The sequence below is a fragment of the Pocillopora verrucosa genome, chromosome 10 (genome assembly GCF_036669915.1).
Source record: "Pocillopora verrucosa isolate sample1 chromosome 10, ASM3666991v2, whole genome shotgun sequence".
Classification (NCBI taxonomy): Eukaryota; Metazoa; Cnidaria; class Anthozoa; order Scleractinia; family Pocilloporidae; genus Pocillopora; species Pocillopora verrucosa.
This window is the reverse complement of record NC_089321.1, coordinates 19,013,004-19,032,734: the sequence shown is the minus strand read 5'-3', so window position 1 is coordinate 19,032,734 and position 19,731 is coordinate 19,013,004. Positions and strand designations below refer to the sequence as shown.

The 19,731-nt window shown below is 39.3% G+C and overlaps 1 protein-coding gene and 2 pseudogenes across 2 annotated transcripts; all 3 read left to right on the top strand.

The window, feature by feature from the left end:
• The first annotated feature begins 7,006 nt into the window (after positions 1-7,006).
• Positions 7,007-9,444, top strand: LOC131787121 (uncharacterized). Of its 2 annotated transcripts, XM_066173614.1 has the most exons (3): positions 7,007-7,116; positions 7,426-7,500; positions 8,223-9,444. In XM_066173614.1, the coding sequence occupies exons 2-3, from the start codon at positions 7,440-7,442 to the stop codon at positions 9,338-9,340; spliced, it is 1,179 nt and encodes a 392-aa protein (XP_066029711.1). In that variant the 5' UTR covers positions 7,007-7,116; positions 7,426-7,439; the 3' UTR covers positions 9,341-9,444. The 2 variants fall into 2 exon arrangements, with proteins under 2 accessions (XP_066029711.1, XP_058960200.2); XM_059104217.2 differs by lacking the exon at positions 7,007-7,116 and having other exon boundaries at positions 7,326-7,500.
• A 932-nt stretch (positions 9,445-10,376) lies between these two features.
• On the top strand, positions 10,377-13,425 carry LOC131787085 (uncharacterized; annotated as a pseudogene).
• Positions 13,426-15,017: 1,592 nt separating this feature from the next.
• On the top strand, positions 15,018-17,400 carry LOC136283794 (uncharacterized; annotated as a pseudogene).
• The last annotated feature ends 2,331 nt before the right edge of the window (positions 17,401-19,731 follow it).

Below are 19,731 nucleotides of genomic sequence, written 5' to 3'. Positions count from 1 at the left end.
TTGATTGAGGTTTTTACATAGAAGCATACCCCTCCGCCGGATTTTGTAAGTCTATCGCAGCGAATTATTTCGTATCCCGAAATATGAACTTTATGATCTCGAATACTCTCGTTCAGTTTCGTTTCATTTATGGAAACAATATCGATATCATTGTTTGCTAATAGGATTCTTAGCTCGTCTATATGTGTTGTTAATTGATTAATATTGAGTGATGCCATTTTAAAACCGCGCAAAGGAGGCAATAGTGAGATAGATTTAGATTTTTCGGCTCTTTGGTTGCTTAATTGGTCCCGCACGGCATTGACGGAAAACACATTATATTATGCTAGGTGCGATTTAAAATTATTATAAAACTGCTCATTACCTTTAAATTTAAGTGCAGTCCACCTTTGTTGAGTCCGCCATGAGATATGTTCTCATGATGGATTAATTTCCATCCACTTTGATGGCAGAACTTCTTTAGATGCTTGTTGGCTGTTTTCACTGCCTGGTCAAGCTTATCTTTTCTGCATACAAGCTCCGACAACGTGACTATAGTATCGCAGGTGCCCTCGATCTGCCTCGCGAGATCCACAATCGATTCCGCAACAGCCTTTGGTTCCCTGGTTTTAAGATCATTAGTCCCAATGTGTAAAATCACTTCGTTGGGCGAAGGTTCTAGATTTGGCTTGAGATAGTGATTCATGGCCATCGTCGTAGCGCCCGAGAAAGGCTTGACTATAACCCTATGGCCGATTGCTTTTCCCAGTTTTTTTCCAGGTATTCTTGAGATCATCGAATCTCCTATGAGCACGGTTGTGCCCTCTTTGGTTGTTTTTCGGGTTCGAATTCTTTTCCTGTCAGGGTGTTGTTGGAAGCTCCTTTGTTTTTCGATTTCTTTCTTTTTTCCTTGATTTCACAATGAAGCCTTGTTCTTTGTTGGCGCAAGGTGTTGACTCATCCATACTTTGGACAATGGTATGTTCATTAAAGGTGTTATTCGTTGAACGGCATTGAGTAGCTGCTTCTCTGGATACGATTTGCAATGCAAAACTTAAAGAATCGCGTTCTTGGACTAACTTTTTATTTTCTTCCTTCAAAGATATAATTGTTTCCCGAAGTCGAGAATTTTCGGATTTCAGGTCCTCCTCTTTAGGTTTCTCTTTGATATGAGCCCTTAAGTTCAGCACTTCAGATTTTAGACAGTCCAACTCCTCTTGTACTGATTTGGCGTTCTTGTTAAATGCCGGAGTAGAATCTTCTTCATTCACGAGAATAACCGAGTCGTCATCAACCGGTAACTGGAGTAGCTTCTTCAGTTTGGCTTTCATTGCCTTTGCTTCCGGACCTTGGACTTGAAGGGTACCGGTTCTGTCAAGTAAAACCAACGTTATTATCTTCGACTTCAAAGAACTAGACCTTTCAGAGGGACTCGCGGTTACAGAAACTTCCAAATTCAGGACATTCGAACAAAATTCCTGAAGTTGTGGTAGGCTTCCTTTCCACTTGAATAGACTTTGTTTGTCGTCCCAATGTAGGTATTGGTTTATGGGAGTTAAAGAAGGTTCAGCGCCAACAAATTCGCCATGACAGCATTACAGCATTACAGCATTATCTCGTATCTTACGATATACCGACAAGACCATGGCAGAACATCTCAGCTGACCTGTTTGAGCTCAACGGCACCGACTACCAAGTTACCACTGACCATTACTCTAATTTATTCGAGTTATGCTGACATCTAAGACCGCCGGAGGGGTTATTGAAAACTAAAGCCGCACCTTGCAAGATATGGGCTTCCGGACCGTATCACCACAGACAATGGACCACAATTTGACTGTAACGAGTTTCAGAAGTTTGCAGCGGAGTATCAGTTTGAACACATTAAAACCGCCACGATACCTTCAGTCCAACGGCAAGGCAGAGAACAGTGGTAAAACAGCAAAGAACATCTTGAAGAAAGCTGCTGATGCTGGCCATGACCATCACTTGTCTCTACTGGACTTTAGGAACACCCCATCAGAAGGGATGGACAGCACTCCTGCACAGCGTCTCTTCCCTGCCCATGGCTAATCATCTGCTTCAGCCAAAAGTTATTCCTAATGTTAGGCTCAAATAACAACAAAGGAAACATAAACAATCCATCTACTACGACACAGGAGCTAGGGAGCTGCCATCACGCAAAGTCGGAGATGTGGTGCGGGTTCGACCCTTACCATGTCAGTCAAAATGGTTGAAAGCGCAAGTTAGTAGTCAGGTAGCGATACGCTCCTATATGGTGTGCACAGAAGATGGCAGACTCTACCGCCAAATTCGTTCACATCTTTACAAAGTTTCCGAGAACTTCCAAGGGATGCCAGACGAAGATAAAGTGCAGTCAAAGGTCGATACTCAGATTCGACCACCCTTCAGAAGACCCAGTGAGGGGATACCCCAGTTACGAACGAAATCTTCAGCATTGCAGATGCCAGCTGCCTGGCAGCCAAGTTCTCAGCCCGCTCCACCAAGTGTTCCCATACCTGTCTCTACTAGAAGTGGCAGAATTGTTAGGAGGCCTGCGTACCTGAGGGATCTTACTACTTAGGGAACCGGTGCTAATGCGGAGTGAACAATCTTGAAAGGTGAACATTTTTGGTTAGTGCTAATCCGTTTCAAGTTAGATTTACGTTTTCAGTTTCCTGTTATAGTGTTTTTGTTTGTATATTCAAAGAGGGGAGATGTAACGATGTCACAATAGCCTCTACGAGCTTGCGCAGTACAAAGAGAACTGATAACCTGGATGCATGCACACGTGTTATGTTATTTATTTTTTGCAATAGTCAACTTACGGTTATATTAAAATCGCTGTGTTATCTGACCACGTTACAGCCGCATGTTTTGCTCAAACTGTGGACACAAATGTGAAGACACTGGCAGGTTTTCTCGAATTGTGGAAAAAGTGTGTAGGTCTCATTTTTACAGAAATTTTGAAATTTTGTAATCATTATAAAGATCTGCTTTATGGACTGCGAGACTTCACGTTTTATTTAAGTGGTAATACTCGACGCCAGTTATTTATCATCTTTGATTACTGAACCATATAGATTTTTATCGGATTCAAAGAATCACAGTAGAAATTTCTTTTTCAGGTGGAACAAGATGGCGGGAGAACGACAACTACCCAAGATGCATTTCTAGATAGCTCGATCCAGTCCCTTGCAACTTTATTCGGATTCGGAGTGAGCTTTTAGAATTCGGAGTGAAGCTTTTTTGCTTTGACGATCACCTTTATTCAGGGAAAGGCCCCGTGGCCCGACGGATAAGGTATCTGACTACGAATTAGGGGATTCCAGGTTCGTGTCCTGGCGGGGTTGGCCACGCTTCTCTTTTCGGTGGTTTTTGTTGAAAAAAGAGCTTTGACTACGCTGCATTGTGATCTTCGTCATGCGGTCATGGGACTCGATCCACAGCGTCATCAGGGGAAAATTAACATTTCGCCGAAAGAAGGCTCCATAGGGCTTTTGCTCAATGTTGGTTCGCGCGCCAGCGTATTGTTTTTCTTTAAAATTTTTATATTTCGCTTTTCCAGGTCACTATAAGTCATCAAAATGACGATGAGCATGATTGATTTTCTTCAATTTGCTACGGTAAAATCTATCATAATTTTTGCAATTTGTGAAATTTGTCCTGCCGATCATTTAAAAGCCGAAAAAAGGCAGTTTCCTCGCCATTTGCAATTTTGTGTTTTCTTGTTTTCTTCCTGTATCTCAAATTTGGTCTCATGAATTTTTTCTCATCAACAGGGACTAGAAAGGGCACAATATGTTTAACGGTCGAGCAAATCTTAAGAAATTCCACCGAAAGAAACGCGATTAATCTTGCTCGAAAGATCCCTATTTTCTTTGTCTCAAAACATTACACATAAAACGGAATAGTCATGACTCCGAAACGTCAGATTTTATCGCTCGTTTTTACAGTTTTATGTTTAAAGAAGTCTCTTTTAATTCAAAACATTACGTAATGGAATAGAATTTCGCCAAGATCTATATCTGAGCATACGTAAACTTTTGGTTGACCTCTGTTTCAGGCGTAGAGGGCTAATAAATATTACGGGTTCAGTTTTTGGAAACCCTAGATTCCATCACATAAAAACTGTATTGTGTTAAAAACTGTTTTTAACACACCTTTTCAGATAAGGAAATTACTTCCCAATCAATTCCCAACGATGTTAGTTGCTGCCTGAATATTGAAAAGTGGCATTCTACTAGAATAAAAAGTCACACTTTAGTGGAAAACCCAGTCGAATGAAGAGGCGAGAAGTGGCTGGGATTGAAACAAAGTATGCTAATTTTTGTATAGTTATCTTTGTGAAGTAAATACAGCACTCTCGTTGAAAGATTGAGTGTGTAGCTCGCTAGTATGACTAGTGATGGCAACATTTACCAACCGACTCCCATTTACAAAATCAGTAAACAATTTGGCCAAAAAATTGAGGAAAGAGGAGAGCTACATGTTGAACAAAAAAAGCATACGTAAGTTCAGAGTCATGCGGTGCAATTTACTAAGGTGTTGATATACATATCTCTACAAGAAATAGAAACGAGCCACGAATTGTGAGGCACTTTCGTTTTTCACATGCAACACAACTTGTGGCCACATGCATCGATCAAAACTCATTTATTCCTTCAGAGTGTATGCACTGGGCCCTTAGCGTAGCTCTTATAAATACCTCTGTAAAAGCGAAAAAAAAGGGCGTAAAAAGAGCTTTCTCGCTATTAACTTACTCTAAAACAGCTGTGAAAGGTAAAACTATCGCTGTGCGTGATTTCTTACCGTTGCTGAATAGAATCTGTTTAACTTCCGCGTACATAACTTAAAATTACCCATAAATAGAGGCTCGATTGTTCGAAATATAGCAATAGAGAACTTGATCGATCACTAAATGGAGTGTTCAAATCAGTTTTGATGCGTTCCAAGCCGTATAATTACGTAAAGTTCGAAATCCAAGATGGCGGACAATTAACATATTTGCAGATTTCCACACTTCACACCACCGAGTTAAGATAAATATGAGAAAAATTTGCATATTTACAGATCTCTATACTCCCAAACTTCGAGACTTCCACACTTCTACGCTACTAGGTCAAGATAAATGTGAGTAAGGTAAAGCTCATTTGCATATTGCCAGATTTCCACACTTCCACACTCTTACACTACCAAGTAACGATACATGCGAGTAAGCTAATCATATATCACACATTTTCACGTTTCAAGGTTACTCTAAGGTGATTAATTTTATGTGCAGCACATTCCATTGTAATAATGTGTTCTGCGCTCTTCAACCCCAAGTAAAAGCCACCAGTTCTGAGGCCGAGTAAGCATATCCGACATTACATCTTTCGGATTCGGATCATGAAAAGGACAATGACTTTGAAATTGAGTGAACTTTATTCATGCCGGAAATCGCCGTCAGCACATCACGAATGGATGCTTTAGATTAATTCATGATTGATTTCTCTCGAAATATTGCTACGTTCTATACACCATTTAAACACTAAGCTTTATAAATCTGTCGGGCGCGGTTGCGTGAATCGATAAGAAATCGCGCCCAACTGCATTTTAGACAAGCTCCCCATCGGTTAGTTTGTATCAATGTTTTCATTTCTCTCAAACCGTATGGCTATTGTAAACATTCATCCACTATTCATTCTCAACCAAATTATAAGAATCTGTCTCTTGGTCGAGGGTCGAGTTAAAAAGTTTCACAGCTACCAAAGCATAGAAGTCCGAAATTGACGGCATTGAGTTTCAAAATTAAGAAATTATCAAGACCGAGCCGGCTTTCTGTCTTCTGGACAATGTGTGAGGTTACGCCATTGCCACTTGATCGCTAACCCGGGAGGTAAATTACCCGAATCAGCCATTGGAAGATATTCAGTTCTGCTAATCAAACCCTCTCGAGAAATATCTTCCACGCACCCTAACTTGTGGAGTACAGGAGAAGAAAATACTCAGGCTTCAAGAGTAATGCTCAGAGGTTACGCTTTCTCAGCTTTTCTTTAATCTTCTTAAACATCACACATCAAATTTCACCACAGAACCACTAGATCCAGTTGTTCAAGGGCGGATAACGCTACCCAACGGATGAATGACTATCTAGCGGATAAGTGATGGCAAAACGTACTACGTTATCCACCGGATGGAGATTTATCCAATGGATAGCGTTATCTGACCTTCGAACAACCGGGGCCTGATGTTTTCAAAATAGTCGCACTGCGGAACACGCACTAAAATTAGTTCTAAAAAAATGAGTAAGTATCGGAGGATAAGCTCTCTCAGTTGATATTCATTGCCTAAAGCTTACATACAAATCGATACAAAGTAAAACGTGTGAAAAAGGCAATAATGTGGAGAAGTTTGTAAAGCGGATATATATATCGAGCATAGTTTCTAGAAATGGAGTCTGTTATTTATGCGAATACCATTCTTAAAAGTTCTGTGTTTCACTAAGTTAACTACGTTTCTGTCATCATCTACCCATCAATATGAGGCTCGATCTTTCATGGTATGCTTCCGACGCACATGACAATCTTTTTCAGTCTTCTCTGGCAGGAAAATATGACTTTACAGCAACTTAATGAGAATTGCTTCTCAACATTATGAGGGATTCTTGGCAACTTAAACGAGTCTTTGTTGAAAGATGAAAGCCAATTACTTAACAAAACCGCATACAGCCACAAGACGGCCATGGGGCCTGTAGATTCCAGGTTAGTGTTCAAGTCCCAGTATTCTTCGCTACTCTGATAAAATATATGTTTGATCAGATGAATCAGTCAAAACAGGAGTTTTTGGATGTATCCCGAAACAATGTTAATCGAATGAAGCCACATCTAAATCGCGGGATAAATGCTGATTGCTCTTGCACAGAGGTCATGCCAGTCACATGCACTTACCGGCAAGTCACTCTTGAAAATGTTTAAATTGAGTAGTCACAAAGTTGACATTTTATTAGTATAATTAATTATTCATTGCTTGGAATCTTATCGAAGTGGAAACAAAACAGATCGTGAAATAAGGAACTTCTTAGAGACGTTTCTCACTGACTTTGATGTTACATTACCTTTTTTACACGAATTGCTGGAACCATTAGGACTTCTGGTAAGTTGGCCAAGAGGAATTATCCAGTCTGTTTACTTTTCTCTTTGGCTTTAAACATTACATAATTCAGTTAAAACAACCGCCGTAGGGTGGAGTGTACTAAAAGTTGTTGCATTCAGACAATCACAATTTAAAGCTATTTCAAAGGCTCATTCGTTCTCCTTTTCCTTTGAGCAGATTGAGTTTCTAAGCTGACTCGTGAAGGATCTAATCGTTGGACTTTTTATTGGATACCACAGTTGCTAACTTTACTTCGGAGACGTTTTGATGGTACCCTAAATTTGATATGTTTTTTGTTTCTTTCTGTAGTCGTCTCATCTGCAATGAAGGCAAATATCATCCTATTCACTGTGGGGATAATTTTATCTTTGTCCCAAACAACAGGTTTGAACTCCATCATGTGTAATGTAACCTGCTTTGTGTCAACAAGGCCCAGTTAAATATCAATACTATTTTAAATCAAAACAAACACAACTTCTCCTGTTTGAGAGGATATTATTGTAGTGCCAGAAAAGCATTATGAAATCCACTAGAGGGCGAAGAAATCTTTATTATGCCGAATGAACGAAGTAATAGCTCCTTCTAAAGTTCTTCGAAAGAACCAATCCGCTCAGCCCCTAAGCCAAAAAACATAGGTAATGGCACAGTATAACAAAATGGAACTGATAGAGCTACCAATGTTAAGACCTAGTGTTGTAGAGGAGAATCATCAAACAAGAGTACTGGCATTGCAGTTCGGTCTTGACTCGTCATTTCTTAACCCTCCAAACGTTTGTTTTACTAGTTTTTCTGCTTCCCCCTTTTATTATCTGTCCTGACGAGCTACCTGCCTAAGATGCTAAACCCAGGGCGGTTGGAAAGTTTGAGTGAATTGCTTGTTTGTTTTAATTTCACTTCGATCTGAGCATATTTCCCCATGCATGTTTTCTTTGTTCTTTTTATGGAAACAGAAGACCCATTGATACAATAACAATTGTTCTTCGTATTGAAGGGAAAAGAGTACCCAGAATGTAATGAAAAGCTAAAGAACACGTTCTTGTACAAATGGAAAATGAGCATGAAACAATTTTAACTGAGTTTTGAAACTCAAAATCTTGTCGTTTCAGATACCACCCACCACGGAAAACATTTTTCAGTTCACCATCAACCAAAAGTTAACATTCCCCAAAAAGCCAAACACAGATTTCTCGAAATGAAAAAGCAGCCACTTGATGAGAAAACCGCTTATCGAAAGCAACTAAGATACCAGGAGGCCAATAGTGCTATGATAAAAACCAGGCTGGATGATAGCCTAGGAAGAATACCCTGGAGTAATAACCATGAAAACGTTGCATCCTATGTTGACGGAACAGGAGGTGTATCACAACAGAGGCTTTTAGCAATCATGAACCAGTTAACCAATGATATCAGAGTAAATGGACGGAGAATCACTCCTCTTCAAACGCAAATGGTACAGCAAACTAATGATGGCGACATCAATCCGACATCACCAGCGAGTAATATGCAGGACGAGATGCAACCCGATATGCAAACGAGCATGCAAGATGATATGCAGAGTAACACCAATGACATGGGAAATAATGAAGTTAAACCTATACAGATACCAATCAATCAGAAGGGAGGTGATGGTGCAACTGATGCCAATGGACCTGGTGATGGTGCTAATGGACCTGGAATGTTTGAGCGGTTGATGTTTGGCGGACTTTCCCAGATAGTAGGAGGAGGAAAAGGGAGTAACAGTTACTCTGAAACTGGTGGTGGAATGACGAACGTTCCTGGGTTATCATATGGTGGATCAAATAATAATGGTGTTATCAACCTTATGGAAAGCGAACATGGATTAAAGCCAATGCGGGGAATGAATGGCATGGGGAGCATAAATGGAATGAACGGGATGATGACTGGAATGCATGGGATGATGAACGGAATGGGTATGATGATGCCTGGAACGGGAAGAATGAGAGGCAATTCGTATTTCTCCAGAAGAGGAGAGACCGCGTCAGCGAGAAAGAAACCGCGATCAAAGCATAAGGAATTTCTTCGAAAGGCCGTGAAGGCAGCTTCGCTATCAAAAGCAGATGAAAGAAAAAACCTCCAAAGGATTCCCACAGTTACCATACACCCCAAGGCCAACATTCTGAAGAATAAGCCATACGTTATACCACTAATCCCTAACGATAAAACAACTGACAAGAAACCCACAAGACCTCTGCATGGTGCTTAAAAATTGTTTAGAAGAATTTCAATTACTGAAAGGAATGAGACAATTGAGATATATTTCATCGTATACATTGGCGGGTATTACCGATGAATTTCTTCAATTGAATGAAAAAAGCATCAATAAAATGTTTGGAACACTGCACACCATAACGGTTGTTAAAGTTTATCAAATTTTGTGACGCCTTAAACTTTAGCAAATATCGGAGAATGCGTTGATTCAGCCTACACGCAATGCTTCCTTCTCTATATTCCAAAAGAAAAACTATTTTGTTCGTGACCACTTGTACAGGCAATTTTTTAAGAGGGGAAAAGTCTTTTAAATTTTACAGATGGTATGACAGATTCACTTCTAAATGGGAGGAGAGAAAGCTGTTGCATACCGAGGGGGAGAGGCTGAAGAATTTGAAAATGCCTTTAAAAGGAGGGCTCGTTTGACTTAATTCTCATTCGAAAACCATAAAATTTTATTTGAAAGATGACATGAATTTAACAATTCCGCAAAAAAAAAATTTGGGTGGGTGTCCCCTATGAAAGGAAAATTCTTGTATATTTTTCATATTTGGACGGTTATCTATCTCTCTTTATAGTGGTAATCTCTCTTTGAAGTGAAATTGTAAGACAAATGCGATGGAGGAAATTTTCGATTGAATAAGGAGATGATGCATCCCATCGAAAAGGTCATAACAACGTTGGAAGCCGTCAATTTTTTGCTGTTCATAATTTTTTCAGCCGTCAAAGATCACTTAAAAAAATAATTCCCAACACGTTTTCTAATCCACCACAGTTTCCTTTAAAATTATGAAATACTTAAGGGCAAAATTGACCCCTTCCTTTATATTATGATATACCTGTAATGTATTGTTGGTTATTTCCCACAGCACCATTCCACCGTTGTATGTTAACACTTACCCTTGTTAAAGTCTTTTTAAAGATGTCATATGGTATAATAGGTTTTCTTTGTTCTTTTTGGTGACAGAGATATTGTAGCTTATTAAATATTTAGTTTGACATTGCGAACGAGGGAAGTTTTCCAAAATGGAGAATGAAGTCATTTCGCTAACATCTTGAATGGCAAGCGAGTCTTCTTTTTCAGTTTCGCTGACGTTTAAACGGTTGAAATGTCGAAAGGAAGATAATTTTATTTAAGCTTAAAACGGTTGTCCAGGCGTAACTGTGGGAAAAGGTAAGAAATCACCATTAACATTATTTAACACATAATCCTACCAGTGGTTCTTTTGTTAGATCTTCTTTACTGATTAGAAAAAAACAATAATTAACTTGGATTAAATCAATGCTAAGTCACTGAATAAAGTGTTAACATAGATAGCAATGCAGACTTAGTTTACGAGGGGTTCTTGATATGATACAGCGAAGCAGAGGGATCCGAAGTATCTCTGATTTGGTTGAGTAATTTTCGACCACTGAGCAGCAATATGACCGATCCTCAACCACTTTTGCTTGTTTGCTCGATCGATCTTGAAAAATTACCTTTAAAGTGGTCCTTAAAGAAACACCTGCTGAGAATTAACTTGGCCCCATTGCTGAACAGACATAAACTATGCACAGTTAGATTAATTGGCCGAAGATTATGTTAAATTACAATCACAAAACAGTTTTGAAACAATTTATATCAATAGCATGATCATCTCTTCGCGACATCCTCATTTCTCTTCTTTCCTAACAGCTCACGAATACTACGATGATACTTTAAATGAACGATGACAGGCTACAAATTTGGCTTCCTCCTAACTGCGTTATTGTACTTTTTTGCTGGAGCCTCCATCACAACAGGTACCTTCTAAAAACCTAAAAACCAGAACCTGTATGTTAAAATTTTCGCACAACTGCAAAATGTTTGCTCTATTATCTAAATGAATCAAGTCATGTCTTGGTTTAAGGTAAAAATGATAATTCAACAACAGCAGTGGCTCGACAGTTCATTCTTCCACCAAGGATCCATCAGATCAGTCCGTTTGCCGGCACCATATCAGCTACTGACCCCTCAGTTCTGGCCTTCCATGGGATTCCGGAGACAAGTTCTGAGATACCTTCACAGCAGATTGAGAATCAAATTGCACATTTGAACGAACTTACACAACAGCTTCGTGGTATGCCACAGTCTCCTTCCATTACACAAGTAGGCAAAGGCCTACCGATACCGCTTTCTAGGTATGCTGCACAGATAGAGAAAGGAGCGTCTGAAAATGGTGTTAGCCGTCCATTAGGAGTTGAGCCAAGCTATTTTAGAAATATAGCGGGAAACCCATTGACTGGACCCAATGGATTAACAAAAGAAGTCCTTTCAGATCTGATGTTTGGAAATCTTAAAAGCCTTGCATCGGTGGGAGGATTAACAACTGCTAATAGTCCTGCGGAAGACAATGGATTGTCGCCTCAAATGACTGGAAACTCTGAATTGAGTGGATTTAACAGTCCCTTGCTTGAAGAAAAGTTGGCAAAATCACAATCTGGAAAATCAGGCCTTGGTCTACCCCTCCCGCCAAATGAAAGTATGGATTTTAATGACCTACCGAACAGTGATCTCGACAATATAAACAAGACCCCATATCTCCAATCGAGACATCACGCCAAAAGCAAAAGGAAAAAGAAAGATAATAAGTCTGATGTTGTCACAAAATTGCTACTCTCTTTATTGGTTGATAAATTAAAAGACATATACGAAATTGATAAAATGAACAGCTCACAGCGTAAGACGTTGAAACTGGATTCGTCGACGGTAGGAAAAATCGAGAACACTCTGAAGGAACACGGCCATCCGTCTGACCACAACAAACTTAGTTCTGGAAAAGATGTAAATAAGGAGGCCAAAACAACTGAAAACTTCGAAACTAATCTCTCGTTCCCACTAACCTTCTCTGATACTAAAGGGACTCAGTTATCACTTGTAGATTCCCCGAAGAATGACAAAGATGACACTTCTTTACTTGATGTCGACACGAAAAACATCGAGAATATTATCAAAGGTATTGAAAATGGGGGTGAAAAGTCTAATGAAACTGAAAGCATCAGAATTGATTCGGGTAACAGTCCTCAAGAAATCTCCCAAAAGACAACTAAAACTCTTTCACCAGACATAAACCACCTTCAAACGGGATCTACGTCCGAGTTTCATCGTGTTAAAATGGAACCTATAGGTGAACTTGGAAAAACTGCGAACATACCGAGTATTTCTGATTATCACCCAACTTTAGAGGTTTCCGAGGCAAACCCTCCGTCTGAACAAATGTTTGAAGTACATACTGACAAAGCAACAATATCAACGTTACCTACGTTTTCCATCTCCAGTCTATTAAATCAGGAAATACCTGGAACTGTCAAAGGAAGTAACCGAGTCTTAAATGTGGTAAAGGAAAACGAGTCCGGGAGTCTTACTGGTTCTAACTCAGCAACAGTGCCTGTCACTACTACAGAAACTGAAGAACATAAAGGTATAACTACAAGTGCCAGTGAAAGTGACGCCGCTAATTACCTTGAAGCTTCTAGAGTTCTGGGTGCTGTTTTCAATAAAGTGAAGGATCCTCTGGCTAGGAAAAGCGTTGAAGTCGCTATCAAAGCAATGTTGAAATTAATGAAGTCAGAAAACAGCTATTCTAAAAAGGAATCAGTTCCATCGTCCAAAAGCTCGTCAATACTTCAGGATAAAGTAAAAAAACTGATGAAAACTATCCATGAACTTTCTAAAATGGTTCATGTTGAAGATGATTCTCCGCATGGAAAGCACAAAAAGTACTCCCGTGTAAAGCATAAGCTTTTCATAAGCGATTTTCACAGAAACGAACAATCCATCACAGGACACGGGTGGGAATGCACCATCTTAAGAGAAAACATCAATGGAATAATTAAGAGTTTTGTCACATTAATTATACCAACTCTAGGAAATAGAGTTAATAATCCGAATAACTGATACTATAATACAAGCAAATATGATATTTATAATAACAGTTTCGGTGACGTTTGAAATCTGATGTACTTAAGTCGAATGGAAGATAACTATATTGCGGGTCCCCAGACCAAAAATTTTCTGGTTCTTTGCCACCTTAGTACTTCTTTTAGGATTCATTTGGACCTTAATAAAGATAACTTACCAAGCTAAACGAAACTCATGTTATAAATAGCTCTGAAATTCGTTTACTCTTATTAAATTATAGAACTACGGGAAACCATTCTATCAAAGTACAGTTAGATGTGGAGGGTTGTGTTTCTTTGAATTTGGTTTGAGTACTAAATTGTAAAGAGGCATAGTTTTCTCATTTACGAGTTATCAGGCTTCTCACCTGGCAGCAGATCGGCAAAAACCTAGCTCTAACGGCTATCATAATCATGATTGTTCCTTGATTCCAGCTGTCACTCACTACACAGAAGCATTTAGGATTGTTGGTTAGGATTGTAGAGGTAAGAACGAGAAATGGAAAACCTCAAAAAACCTGGCCGGTTAGCTCTGGCATATCCTACGATCAGATGTTCGTTTTACGGCGGAGCACAATAGAAGAAGGCAGAGAGGGAGAAGAAAAAGAAAGACGTGTAGAACCGCGAGGGTTGACGGTTGAGCCCCACCCGCCAACTATTGCGCTGCTACAGTATTGTGTCTCTATGCATATGATATAGTCAAAGTTTCGGTCAACAGCCGAATTCTTTAGTTTTGGTTGCACTGTTACAATTTAAGCCATCATCTTTGACATAACCACACACCCTGCCCACAAACGAAAAGGAAAAATAAGGTTGTAAGATGTGACTTAAGTTAACAATTAGTAACGTTAGGATTAAATAATGTCGCGTTCTGGGGAAAAAAGGTTTCTTCCTTCAAATGCACCTCTTCCCTAGCGGTATAAGTGATTTAAGGAAACCGTCAGGGAAAGACAATGCATTGCTGCGAGGTAACGGCCTAACGACGATAATGAACAGAAACATTCCTTCAACGTAGCCTCTTGCTACAGAGACCTGAGCGAACTCTGGCAATACAGGTGGGGATAAAACTAGTCTAAACAACCCCTCTAGTTGACTAAAATTTTACTAAACAATTTTTGATTAAATTTCAGACAAATCAATATGTTACTGTATATCTACCATACGAATAAGGAAAAAGGAAGAAAGCTCATTCTCCTTTCGTGTTTTCGCTTCGCTTCATCTTTATTACAGAAACCGATGAAGCAGGTTGCTCATCGAAGCGTCTAGTATGCAATTTCAATGTTTTGCTTGAGTTGATACCAACTTGAGCCAAACTTATTACTTAGAAGCGCCAATGAGGGAAAATCTTTTTTCTTAACATATTCTCATAGATGTTGGTCTCTCGAGAAAGATGATAATTTTAACGCTGAATGCTCTGTTTTACCGTCTAGTAAGTTTCTTTTGAGTAAAACTCGAGCTCAAAGGAAGAGATTTCACCAGAATGGTCTGCTTTAATCGATGATACTCTGGATACAGAAAGAAAAACAAATATCAGACAAATATTTAGCAACACTGAAAAGTGGAAATGACAGTTTCTAACCTCGTGAAGTAAAACCAGTGGTAGATAAGGAACTGAGCCTAATTCATGCATAAGTAATGCAGTATATCTTACATCATTTTGGTTGAGAGGGAAAAACCATCATTATTTCACGACAATAGACATTAAGATAGTTATAATCATCATGATTTGTCCTTTGACGCTGTTTAGAATTTCTCGGAAGGATCTCTGATGTGAGGGAAGTGGATAACATGTAGTAGGGTGTTTCACTATTCCCTGGATCGAGATTAAGGTAATATCTCCCGGATGACATTTTCGGTAGATCGTAGAATATTTTTTAAGAAAGAGCCCGGCGTAATGCATTTTTCGTTAAAAAATTCACGACTTCTCCATTGAACTTATCCGTAACATTTAATGAAATAGTAGGTTTCCTTTGCTATTTAAACGAAACTTTATAATCTTAATCACCTTTTTGGACAAATATAACGGTAAACTTTTCCTGATTGACCGAACGTATCAACGAGATATATTGTAGAGCTCCTTTAACTACTTCTGTTAATAAACAAAACAACAATTGCTAATTTGCATTTCATTTTATTTTTGCAGTCAACTATTACGATGAGGGTGATTTTGACAGCGGTCGTTTTGATTGGGGTTTATTGTGAGCTTTCAAATGGTAATATTCTGCTGTTTGTCTGTGCTATCTTGCAAGTAATGATAATACTTAAACGTACATTAATGCAAGTTAATCACTGTTACTTTGCAGGACTTCATAAGGATAAGAAAGAAAAGGGAGACAAGCTCGTTAGTTTTTTTCGGGACAACAATGGGAGTGTACTTTTGCAGGAAAGTTCTGATGCAAACAGAGATGGGGGAGACTCAACATGTCACATGTGATAACTCCACAAAAGAGGGAAAATCTGAGGGCAGGAAATTGTCAACAACCAAGAGCCTCACGGGAGAGGAGGAAACTAAGCAAGGATACAATAATCATTTGCTAGTTATAAAAAAAAGTTTTCGGAAAGAAGGAAAATAAAACTGGAAATGAGAGTAATGACACCAGCTCTAAGACTAAAACCAAAAAACCCATTATTATGACAGTAGCCAAGATAAAAAGAAACAAAAAGCTAAATTTCGCCAGCTTCTATGTGCGCTTTTGAATGTTTCAAATGAAAGTGAGGCTTGTAAAAACAAGCACCATTCTAAGAAGGCAATGATATGGCCAACGAGAATGATACGTGGTAAAGAGAGTACTTCTGAGTAAGCTGAGTCGAGGCTATACAATCAAATGCCATTTCTAGATGACACGAACAGTCCTAGCGAGTCATTTTTTGGAGGAGGTATTCAGAATGGCTTATCCGACAACTGGGATAATGATCCACTTCTGAATATACGTAGGAAGCACATCATGGTTTGAAAATGGTTCCCTTGCTGAAGTCGTTAAGGCAAAGCTGTATGGCCATGGAACTCCTGGTAATTTTGGTAGCCTCAACGAGGCATTGAATGGTGAAGGACTTAATGGATTTGGCCCAATGCCAACCCAAGGCAGCTCGAAGCTGATTCAAATACTTGGCAGCTATTGGAAGTTCCGACAGGAATTCTGTTTTTAAACGAGATGATGCAAGAGTTTCTCTTGCCAACAACCGGGAAGAGACGGAAGGCCATGAAGCATTCCAGACTTGGCCGATAGAAATAGCTTCTCGCAACTTAACAACGGTCTTCAGAGCTCTTCACTTCTTCCAGAGCCCAGCTTACAGCTAAAAGGCAACATGAGAACACCTTTGGCGTCGGAGCAACTATTCATGCCCAAATGTTGACAATGGTGCTCTTGCACCGATTGTCCAATCAACCAATTGGTAATTCTCCTTTGAAAGGTGCATCTTTCCTAGGAGTCGTTCTCCTATAGGAAGATCTCTATGGTTGGAAACCACTTGACATTCCCTCGATGATCAGGCCACTGTGGCCCTCCAACATCAAGAAGTTCTGAATTTCAGAGTTCTGTGTTGGAAGGCTCCTCAGAGAGAAGGTTCTCTCCTTCAAAGAGCCGGTGGATTCGACACTCCAATATCGTCTTCAGTGCTACAACGCACTTCAAACCCCACTCAGCGTATGATATGGAAAATGAAAGGGAAGAGCAAGGTATTTCTAGTCAGGGAGATGATTTTGTAGAACGGAATGAAGCCAATGAAAGGCATTTACCATTGCGTCAATCAGTGGGTAATAATTTGGTAATGGAGAAATAAGCGACAATCATGCGAGAGGAGGAATCGTCCAATGCAAAACAAACCAGATGTAGATCGTATGTTGGAAGCTTCAATCTACTTTTAGGTCCCAGAAAGTTCTTCCCATGTCAAGGGTTGCTCGACTTGAACTCGATTCAAATCTTGAACATGGGTTACAGCTACCGGTGGCTCCATGGGTATGCCCTCTATCTTATCTAAGGACGAAGATTCCATAAACTTTAACGATTTAAATAATGATCGATCCCTTGCATTTAGAAGATGAAAAGTTTTAAAAGGAGGGAAAAATTTGGTTCCCTCATCAAAGAAAGCGCAAATGTCACAAAACATAAACCTAACATCAAGAAGAGCAGGGGATAAAAGCGGCATCCACTCCGCTAATTAATTTTCCTCTGTTGCTGACTGTTCAGCTGGTAAAAGCATTCGATCATGAACCTTCATTTGGAGCTTGCTTTTTTTCAAAATAAGAGAATCTAACAGTGAGCAGGAAACCAAGCGAGAGTCTCTGCTAAAAATAAGAGTTTAGTCGACGAGGGTCAGGTTATTGAGAGCCTAGGAGTATTACGGGTGGTATAGGTCTGACGTAAATTGATAGCCCGGACGTAAACAAGTACTGTCAAAATCTTTCAAAAGCGGGCAGACATCATTCATGAACTGATCAGTAAGGAGGTGTATACATGTTATACAAACTTGACGAAATTGAACAATTCGTAATGAAAATATCGGCAAACCACATTAGCCAAAAAACAAATAGGAAAATATATTGTATCATATGGGCAACTGTCAGTTATCTTGCTATTTTCTATCAGTTATGGATTGAAAAATAAAGATAAAAAAGATATCTGTGGTTAGTGTCTGTATTTGCGAATATAATATATGATTGAATAAAACAAAAGAACTTTTCCTTGACCTTGCGCAAAATTGGAAAATGTGAGTTGTAAAGGATTGCCTCATGATCATCAGCATTTTTCATTTATGATGACCTTCCTTAATCACATCAAGAATACTTTTCTATAGTGTACAAAGAGTTATGACGTGCCCCTTTTCCACTTAATAGACAAAAAGATATCCATTAATGATCATCTTATGTTAAAAAATTTCTTTTCATGAGGATTTCCTTCGGAAACTTTCAAGAATAAGTATTTGTAAGGGTTCAGCAAAATAACTTTGGCAGCCTAACAAAGATCGTTGCTTTTCCTTGTTATTCATTTTCAACATTTAACTACAAAACTTGATCTAGTGAAATTTTTCAGGGATGACCTCTCAGTAAGGTGATGTTTGTAGGGAATGTTTTCCTCTTATTTTCAAAGGGGTGGGCTCTGGACAGGGCAGTTCGGACTTGCCTTGAGGAGAGGGCATTACTGTTCTTCGTGGGCCAGTACAAACAAAAGCATTATGGCGCTCTGGAAGGGGTTAAGACTGCAAGGTAGTTTAGGAAACTGGAACTTGCGCTTGTAGTCTTTATTGGTCAATGAGAATAAAAATTTTTCCCCATCCTTTTTTGAGGATAGCACATACCTTGAATGCTTCACCCCCACTTAAAACACAATTACAAAGGCAACAGCCCACTGTCCTCTGTTGCTGCAATGCCTCTGAGGTCATGGTTCATTCTTGGGTTATCATAAGGTTGACAAACAATGCTAGTTGCTACCTGTATTTTCTTCCTAATCTCGGAGAAATGCTATATTGAAGGTCATTTTTATCATTTTGCACATGGAGATCATGATCACTAATTGAGCCACTTTAAGGTCTGGAACTTTTGTTTAAGTTTGTATCCTCTTTGTCCGGATGGCCAAGGAGCGATGGACAATCTAAAACACGTAGTTAGTCATCTGGCTGGTACATGTCATATTCCGCTCAGGATAAAAAAGACTTAATTGTGTTAATTTACCTTATTTTTTAACCATTGCAGTTTTCTTTTCATTCACACATCCCCACTCCCCTAAGATATTCGACCATGTGTGTGGGCATTCAATTAAATGGCTTGCCTTTTTCCTTTATTATCTTGGTCGATAATCCCCGTCTGAATAAGCTCAATATCGTTGTTTCCCTATTCAACAATGAAATATAACTGCAAAATGCCGTCCCTAAACTAAGAGAATAAATCCAATAGTTTTTTCTGGAATCGAAGGCGTCGGATTAAAGTCCCAGTGCCCTTTCTCGTTGCCTGTTCCAAAACACATGACAGTCTCCCGAGTCGAACCGTCTTCAAACTGGATTATTTAATAGCAAACACACCAGCCAGTAAGATCCCATGTATTGCAGGGAAAAACTTCACTGATCCTCAAAAGAAATAACTATTTATCACTTCATTCCCCTTTACATGGTTTAGATCATGGAAATAGAATGCAATTTCACATCGCAAAACCTAGGACTGAGAATCTCGAGAAAGATTCGTTCCTTTAGACAACCAATTGAGCCCATCATGGCATCAAAATGAGGTAAGATAAGAAGAGAAACGCTTTTCAAAGAAATGACTAGAAATACTCTTCAGTTACTCAAAGTTTTTAGGTCAGGATTCTGACATTTTCGGGTACTTAGAACATCGTTTACTGTACGATGGGGTAACAATGAAAGCCTTATGGTTTTTTTCATGATTGCCCAATGTGATAATACATTAAACCGCAATCGCCGGTGAAGACACACCAAGATCACAACAGTTTCCCGTAGTTTAGTTTTCTCTGTGAGCCA

Coding starts and splice junctions, on each gene's coding strand:
- LOC131787121 (XM_066173614.1), top strand. CDS start 7,440: ATGAAGGCAAATATCATCCTATTCACTGTGGGGATAATTTTATCTTTG. Junction 7,501..8,222: donor ATCTTTGTCCCAAACAACAG/GTTTGAACTCCA, acceptor TTGTCGTTTCAG/ATACCACCCACCACGGAAAA.